The sequence below is a fragment of the Lolium rigidum genome, chromosome 5 (genome assembly GCF_022539505.1).
Source record: "Lolium rigidum isolate FL_2022 chromosome 5, APGP_CSIRO_Lrig_0.1, whole genome shotgun sequence".
Taxonomy (NCBI): domain Eukaryota; kingdom Viridiplantae; phylum Streptophyta; class Magnoliopsida; order Poales; family Poaceae; genus Lolium; species Lolium rigidum.
Genome location: NC_061512.1, coordinates 16788068 through 16796535, shown reverse-complemented (window position 1 = coordinate 16796535; position 8468 = coordinate 16788068). Strand labels below are relative to the sequence as shown.

The following is an 8468-nucleotide window of genomic DNA, read 5'->3' as shown; positions in this document are numbered from 1 at the left end:
GACAAACAAATTTTGTGGATCCATTACCTCTACACTTTTCTTTCTATTTAGAATAACCAGATCTCTCTGATGTTCCACTTCCTTAATTTCTCTAACTGATGATAATGCAGCCGTAGGTGATTTCCCAAGCGAAACCCCTAGCCTACTAGCTCTATGAACAACCGAATTATCTGAAATATTTAAAACAGAAAGTTTAGGTTTAGTGCTCAAACCTGGAACATGACGTTGTTACGCTAGGTGCATGGCCCTCTCCAACTGCGGCTGATCCGCATTAGGTTGTGCACGTAAACGGTCATTGTATGCAACAATATGCATACCCCAATCGCCGAGATCGAATCCCAATTGCCGAGCTCTCCGGAATGCCACCGTATGCAACAATATTTTCATAGGAGTGCTGAAAAGGACTCGGAAAAAGTTCTTTGCCATCAAATTCAGACCCCCGCATGGTGTCTTAATTTTTGGCGAAGGAGTCTGCAAATATTTTTGACATTTATTTGTATTAACACTTGAAACCAAAATGGAATCTTGCGTAGATGGAAAAGCATCATAATCTAATACCATGGTTCCTTACATATAAGCTCTGATAAATGTAAGCCACGGCAAGGTATTTACTAGAATTGCCTTCCACCCCGCCTCTCTAACATCCAGTTCATTCCTAGGGAAACCACCGTCCTTTTCCAGTTCTTTACTTACAAGCCCAGACATAACACGAGCGTAACCTCAGGACAAATAGCACTTTCTTTTTGTTGAGAAAATACATTTTTTTAGGAGAAAAAAATACAAATAGCACTCATAATCCTTTGGGCTTCTCTTGGGCCTTGTTGTTCTTGGTCCATCCGTCGCCAGCTCCTTGGTATCCTTGTCGTCGCTGGGCGGTTGCAAGGTGAGCCATGGTGGCTGACAAATAGCCTAGTCTATTGATCGAATGATAAAAGTGCTGATGTAGGCTCTAGAAAAAGGGACAACATCCAATGGAGCAATCGGAGGAGCACCAATAAATTAGATTGTCTGGCTATCCGAGCCAGTGAGGTGACACATTTTATTTTCGAGGATGTGAGAGTGACACATTCAACATTTCAACCACTACAAGTCACATTTCCTTGCCGTAATACACAAAGAACAATACATGCATGAAAACTTCTGCTGATGTACACATATCACATTTCCTTGCCAGATATACATGGAAACTAAAAAAAAACTATGTCTTTCGGTATTATTTCACAAATGCGCAGAAATGATCCTCAACCCAGGATTCTGCCAAGTGGTTATGTCCTACTCGAGCTGATCAAATGACAAAAGCGCCAAGTATTCAGCCTCTGGAAAAGGACAGCATCCAACATAATGGATCAATCGGAACATAGATAAATTAGATGATCTGGTTAACCGACCAACTGAGGTGAAACACTCGCCCACTTCAAGTTTATATAATCATGAACATATGTATGCCCTCCAAGGCTCCAATAATTGAACTCCGAGAAGAATATCTTCTCCTGTCGTAATGTACACAAGGAACAATACATGAAAAATTCAGCCCATGTACACAGACCGCATTTCCTTACCAAATATACATGGAAACTAAAAAAAACTGTCTTTGGGTATTATTTCACAAATGCGCAAAAATGATCCTCAACCCAGCATTCTGCAGGCCAGAATGCACCTATATACGTATGTCCATGCTTCAGCCGGTGTTGGCGAGCGAGACGATGAGCGAGCGGAAGTACTTGGTGATGGCGCCCTTTTGCCACCGGAGCCGCTTCCACCGGCTGCCGAGCAGAACAGGGTGTAGCCCCAGGATGTGCTCCGGCATGAAGTCGTGCCTCGTCAGGATCCCAACCACCGGTGACCTCTGCAATTTTATCTTACTGGTCAATCCTCGATCGATCGGTGGCAAACCCAATTTCCAAGTGAGCAAATGTACTAGTACGTGACTTACATCGCAGGCCTTTGGCACGACGAGGAGGTGGCGCAGTCCAACCTCCCGGAAGAGGATGAGAGCCTTGGCCAGCGACATGGTCTCGACGACGGTGTATGGCGACGCGTTGGTGAACGGGTGCAGGTCGACGTACATCTCCATCTCCTCTGCCGACAGCTCCACGTCGTCGATGGTGTCCTGCTTCCCGGATCCCCGCTTGTCGAAGTCCTGCGCCTCGAACCTCGCCTCGATGCTGTACTCCTTTGGGTACCGCTCCTGCGCCGGCAGGAACTCCCTCTTCTTCAGAAGAACCAGCAGGTGCGCCCTGAGCACCAGCCCGTAGAGCACTGGCGCCGTGGCGAAGGGCGGCTCGTCGATGACCGGGAACGCATGGTGCCTCGTGGTGCTGAGGATGTGCATGACGTGGCCGACCTTCTCCACGCCGTTGAAGCTGCGCAGCGGGCCGGCCACCACGTCGCCGACTGCGAGCTGCCGCGTGTAGGGCTCGGCGTGGCCATCGAGGTGCGGCAGGCCCTTGAGCTGCAGGATGAGGTCGTAGATGCTGGAGTTGAAGGAGTCGGCGACGGTCTTGGAGATGAGCAGCACCAGCATGACGAGCGGCAGGAGGAGCAGGTTGTTGGTGAGTTCCAGGATGATGACGCACACGGACACCGTCATTCGGAGCGTGCCGCCGAGGAAGGACGCGGAGCCTAGGATGGCGACGAGGCCATGGTCCAGGTCGGAGTGGTTCCCGAGCAGCATGGCTACGAGGCGACCGTAGGTGGCGCCAGTGAGGATGATGGGGACGAAGAGGCCGGATGGTGCGACGACGCCGTAGCTGAGTATGCCGAAAATGTAGGAGGCGATGAAGAAGGCGAGCATGGAGCCTGGGTGGTAGACATCGTTGGTACCGGTGGTGTAGAGGTTGCGGATGGCGTCGTCGTTGATGTTGAGGAAGAGGCTGGCCAGGTCATTGTAGTGGTCTGGCGGGCAGTGGAACTGCCGGAACCGGTTCAGGGAACCGCAGGAGCCGTTGGGCGCCCCCGGCTCCGTGGGGCAGGGCCGGCATGGCGCGAACCAGGGAAGGCCGAACAGGCAGCACGATGTCAGGATGGACACGGCCGCCGCCAGCAGCAGCTGGTGCACACGCCCTCTCCTGCGCGCGTGCGAAGCGAATGTAACAATTAGCTAGGAAATTAAAGCTCTGAAACTTAAGAGAGCATCGGTTAATTGAATTGCACGCATGCATACTCGTTGATGATGTTGTAGATGCGAAGAACATTCTTCATCAGGAAGTTGTAGAGGGCACCGAGGAGGGCGCCGATGACGCCGATGAGGATGACGGTGGGGATGTCCTTGAGATGGTACGTCATGAGGTCGTCGAACAGGGTGCTCACGTCGTACATGACCAGCCCGCCCTTGCCGAACATCCCACAACTCCCCGTCCCGCACAGATCAATGAACAGCCGCAGCACCACAGCCACCACCGCCGTCGTGAAGAACGAACGCCAGAGCAGCGCGCTCCGCCACCTTGATTTAGTTCATTCAGTATAAACACACGGTCCAAGTTGTTTTGATTCGATGTTTTGGAAAGAAATGAACCTCTTTCACTTACCACGAGCAGAGGGATTCGAGAGCGAACAGGACACCTCCGACCGGCGCCCGAAACGCGGCGGTGACACCGGCGCCGGCGCCAATGGTCACAAGGTCACGGCGGTCCCGGTCGTTCTTGAAGTAGCGTAGCCAGCGCCAGGTGAGGCCGTACTTGCGTGAGCCGCCCTGGCCGAAGATGGCGGCAATGCACGCGCCAGTGTGCACCATTGGTCCAGCCTTGCCGACGTGCAGCGACGATGAAACGGCGGCTATGTTGCCGATGACCTGCACGGTTCGGAGTTTATCAGAGTATAAAACGTTGACCAACGGGGGAATGATCCCTCCCTTGGCTATACGTTGTTAGGTAGAATGAGACTCTCCCCGCGGATGGACGCGGTTGGATGATAACCCGGTTTATTCGCCCCTCCTGCGAAATTACCGCGGATGGGGATTCGAACCCGGGTGGGCTGGCTGCGCACTCGCGCGCCTTGCCACTGAGTTTATCAGAGTATTGATCCATAGATTCATGAACTTGATTCATTAAAGATTTAGTCTCGACGGTGTTGAAGATTCTATGAAAGACAAGTGTTGCAAAATTGAACTCTCTCTGAATTCAAAATGTCGAACACGGACGATGGTATTTGATTACAGGAGGCATATATTATCTTAATGCATATCTAACAATGATGTAAAATAAGTCTTGTGCCGAAAAATCGGTGCTACAGCACATAATGTATCTCTATCCTATGCCCAAAAAATTTACATCACGCTGAAAAACTGCTGCAAGTGAGGCACATTCTGGGCACCTCTAATGGCTACCCTAAAACAGAAAACACTGGCGGGAACCCACCACCATGGTGAAACTTCCTCATCGCCAACTCTCGAATTCCACACCGATTCTGGCCAGTCGCGCCACCACACACCGCCACCGTGACTCCGTGGGCCGAAACTTCCACGCCACCACCTCACCGCTCATTCTCGCCACTCGTGATGTCCATCGTAATCCTGCGACCACCGCTGAACCTTGGGACGCTAGCAGCCAAATCTATGGATTCCGGCCGTTCCTTGCCCCGCCGATGTCTGAGATGGTCGACGTAGCACCGCTGAGCCCACACCCACGTCGATTAGCAGCCGCCGCAACCTTAAACTCCCATGCGACCGTTGGCAGCCTACTGCTCCTTGTTGAGCTCCCGACACATGGTGAGGGCAGCGCTGCCGGATATGGCCGCATCCCCTCGCTCCCTTCCAGTCCTGGCCCCACCCTCATTGCCTTTTCTCAGCCTCCGACAACCTCCGCCCTGGCCAAAATCTTGCTCGACGTCCGTTAGAACCGCCTCCCTCTCTCCCCACCGTCGGAGCTCATGTTTCAATTGCTTTGCCAATTTTATGGCACTTGTTCAGGGCATCACCAAAAAAAAATCTGGTTTCTTATTTTACATCATCTACTATGACATAAAATTTTCTGATGCCGTAAAACCTACTTTTTGCTGCCCTAAAAATTTGTTCTAGGTACCCTATTATACATCTGTTGGAGAATGGTATTTTCGCGTTATAATCATCGTACGGTTTACTGAAACATCCCGTTAGGTTTGGCCGGGCCAGGGCGTAAGGTTGGGTTGGGTCACAGTTGGGTACCAAAAAAGCAAACAAATGATGTTCTGTTTCATTTCACTTTCAACGAGATAAGTAAAGATCTCGAGGTTGCAGCTCCAATGATTGATTCGCTGAATTATCTACCCACCCAATAAGAAGACAAATCGATCCGGATGAGGACCGATCTGAACAAAATGTAAATAATACAAGTCCTCAATTATTAATGGTGGCCCTTTTATTTAGCTGCGGATAAATCAGGTCTAGTGTGCAACTGGCAATCGTGCGCTCAGGAATTGAAGAGGTCCCCTTAAAAGAAATGAATTGAAGAGGCGATGGTGAGCTGGATGAGGAGGTGGACTCACCTTGACAGCGAGGGTCTTGAGCGAGAAGATGTTGGGTGCGTCCACGCCGTTGAGGTAGGCCTTCACCTCCGGGATCCCCGATCCTCCGGCCGCCGGCGAGATGGACGCCGTGATCGCCGAAGCGAACAGCAGCAGGGCCAGGTTGGTGCCGGCAAACACGAAGAAGGCAGTCCAGTAGCTGCACAGGAAAGAACATCTCTAACATGAGCCTTTGGTGGAATGTTTCGGATTAGGACACAGTAGTCACTGGAGACAAAAACATAGAGCAAAAGCAAGAACCATTGGGGTATTTCTTTAACACGAAGAAGGTAGGTAGCACCTGCTGGATTCCATGAGGGTGGACACGGCAGAGTGCTTGAGACCGGCGACGTTCTCGACGGCGAGGTTGATGAGGAAGCCGACGACGCCGGTGAGGATCCCGATGGCGAAGCAGAAGGTCCATTTGAGGACCACGTACCGGACCTGGTCAGCTTTGGCTCTCGTCCTCCAGTTCTGATCGAAGAGGTCATTCTCAATAATCCTGAATCGAATCCCAAAAACATATATGAGGATGTGTGGGTGTCATAATTGGAGACATGTAATGCCCAAGTGGAGCAAAGGATAAGACAATTGGAACCAGAGGACAGAAACATCAGATGAGGATCTTGAGTACTGGCAAGTAATGGAAGGAAGTAGAGGTTTGCTTACTCGTAGTCCAGGCTCTCGATGGGGCATGCTTTGGAGCCGACCATGGCCACCTGAGAGATGTTGTTGGTGGCGCTACGGTGGAGGAGAGCCCGCGTCAGGGGTGGACGCTGCTCCTCGTCCTCCATCACAATGTCCTCCCGCGGAGCTGTGGAGGCCATGGAGGGAGGGAGACGGGGAAACTCGCAATTGCAGAGGAGGGAGACGGGAGCAGAGACGGCTTAATTGGGAGCCAAGAGGGTGCACAGGACATATGATGAATGACAGGGGTCGGTAGGTAATCCTGGTCCATAGACCATGAGACTGAATAATAAAGAATGTTTCTTGTCAATCATCCACAGGGAAACGATCTCTCTGAAGGCAAACATCATCAAGGACAAGAAAAAATCGACACAATCTTTGTCAGGCTGCTGCTTAGACCATGCAAATTTATCATTGCATTTGTCTGCCCACCAACTGGGAAGTTTTGCTTACAAAATGCCGCCCGCTTGGCCTGGTTACCAGAAAGTAACTACATTCCTCAGCAACACGTCAGTTTCAGTTTTCTCCAAGGAGAACACTAGGGTGTTGAGACATAGTTGGAGATCGATGCCAGCCCTTAGCCCTTGAACTGCCACTCCCTACGGCACATGGGGCAGAGGGGCGTTGATGTCTGCGAATTAACCCACTTGAGTATGCAGTGAAGGTGGAAGGCGTGGTTGCAGGCGCCCCAGATGATCGGGCAGTCGTCCCCGGGGAACTTGCAGTCAGGGCAGCAGCCGTCGAACGCCATCCTGCATATGCCGCACGTCTCGTCCTGCGCGTCCCATGTCCAGGAAGCCACCGCGTGCCACTGGAGAACCTTCACCTTCATTGCACCTGAAGTACATACAAGAAGAGTTGCAATGCATAAGCCATGAGATCATTGTACCAGTTGCAGCTTGTCAGAGGACGAACGATCTGACAGGGAATAAGGTAGCCAAGAAAACAGAGTTTCACTGAACTAACATGCATAAAAGCCACCATATGTATCAGGTTTAGTTTCTTCGTTTTTACTCCTATAATAGTTGCAGTGGGGATATGCAGCTACAAGGGTGCAAGTCATACAATAGAGAGGCATAATTCAAATGGCTCAAAAGGTATATAACCAACTAGTAACATTCTGAAATAGAATTATACAGGGGGACGACACGGGAACAGAGTTGAATCCCCAGATTCAGACTGAAATGGGGGCCGCCCTATGGTTCCCTGCCCATTCTGATTTTCCGTAGCAAAAGGCTAACCTGTAAAAATCCCAACCCAACAATAGCTGCAATCGTCTTATTATTAATACCTAGAAAACAAAAAGGAAATAGGGGGATTTATTTACTGACGAAATGCTAAGTAAACAGTGCGGGCACATCAGTAGCACACTAATTAAATAAGAAGTATGAGACAAGAAGTTGATCTCTGATGCGCATTATCTCACAGCCTCAATCCCTAACTATGTCCAAAAATAATTCGGATAAAAGACATAGCCCCCAACTTCCATTAAGAATACCAACCAAGCAGCACAGACATGTTCATTACAGGAAATTAACCATAAACCATGGGGGAAACCTCCAACTGACCAAAACACTGCAAATCTCCCACTGACCAAAACACCTGCAAACTACGTGACTTCATCCTTTTCTTAAGCAAAATTCCCTAGCATAAGTTTCAGCATCTTCACCAAGATCCATCTTCAGTCTCCTCAGTACATGCAGTTGTTTTTTTCGATAAAGAGTACATGCAGTTGTCTGAACACTCCCTTTTGTTTCAGAAGCTTTATCATCATAAGAACCAGTTTCGATGCTAGCATTTTCCATTACAGTGCCAGTAATCTTGGCCCCACCAACTATCTGATGAGGATCTTGAAACTTCTCAGATTTAGAACTAGAACCAGCTGCCTGCTACAGTAGCATGTTCTCTCTCCATCTGTTGTTCCAGCTCAGCTTGAGTTGAAGGAACTTCTTCATCCATTCCCACTGCCCCATTATAATTTCCAGTCTCCCTCATCCCGTCACCAATATTCCCATCAACAATTGACCCTCCATGTTCCACTATCTGCTCCAGCTCAAACCTGATATCATATATAAAGGGATAGTCAGTCAACTATGAGACCCTGGGTATCTTAGTGGGATCTCTAACCCCAACTAGAACTCTAATCAGGTTATTTTCTCTGTATCCAGCCATATCAACATCGTGTACAATCCCCAGCATAGACCAATCTCATCAAATCCTTCCTTGTTAAGCAAAGTTTCAGACACCCCAATAACCCTGACCCAGACAGTGTATACTTTGAATTTAGCTGTGGATGCTAGTGA

The 8468-nt window shown here is 49.7% G+C and overlaps 2 protein-coding genes across 3 annotated transcripts; both read right to left on the bottom strand.

Annotated features, from left to right (window-relative positions):
* Positions 1 to 1464: 1464 nt before the first annotated feature.
* LOC124658099 (putative chloride channel-like protein CLC-g) lies at positions 1465 to 6567 on the bottom strand. Of its 2 annotated transcripts, none has more exons than XM_047196533.1 (7): positions 6148 to 6567; positions 5780 to 5980; positions 5461 to 5638; positions 3528 to 3790; positions 3164 to 3442; positions 1934 to 3068; positions 1465 to 1846 (listed from the first exon to the last, which is right to left on the bottom strand). In XM_047196533.1, exons 1-7 carry the CDS (start codon positions 6303 to 6305, stop codon positions 1679 to 1681), a joined length of 2382 nt encoding a protein of 793 aa, XP_047052489.1. In that variant the 5' UTR covers positions 6306 to 6567; the 3' UTR covers positions 1465 to 1678. The 2 variants fall into 2 exon arrangements, with proteins under 2 accessions (XP_047052489.1, XP_047052491.1); XM_047196535.1 differs by having other exon boundaries at positions 5740 to 5980; positions 6148 to 6264.
* Positions 6453 to 7038, bottom strand: LOC124658101 (anaphase-promoting complex subunit 11-like). Its single transcript, XM_047196538.1, has one exon. The coding sequence runs from the start codon at positions 6995 to 6997 to the stop codon at positions 6743 to 6745; it is 255 nt and encodes an 84-aa protein (XP_047052494.1). The 5' UTR covers positions 6998 to 7038; the 3' UTR covers positions 6453 to 6742.
* Between the last annotated feature and the right edge of the window lie 1430 nt (positions 7039 to 8468).

What these genes read in the sequence shown, in the direction of transcription:
- LOC124658101 (XM_047196538.1), bottom strand. Translation starts at nt 6,997, where the DNA reads ATGAAGGTGAAGGTTCTCCAGTGGCACGCGGTGGCTTCCTGGACATGG.
- LOC124658099 (XM_047196533.1), bottom strand. Translation starts at nt 6,305, where the DNA reads ATGGCCTCCACAGCTCCGCGGGAGGACATTGTGATGGAGGACGAGGAG. An exon ending in ATCGAGAGCCTGGACTACGA is followed by an intron (nt 5,981 to 6,147) that starts GTAAGCAAACCT and finishes GATTCGATTCAG; the next exon opens with GATTATTGAGAATGACCTCT. An exon ending in TCGTGCCAAAGGCCTGCGAT is followed by an intron (nt 1,847 to 1,933) that starts GTAAGTCACGTA and finishes ATAAAATTGCAG; the next exon opens with AGGTCACCGGTGGTTGGGAT.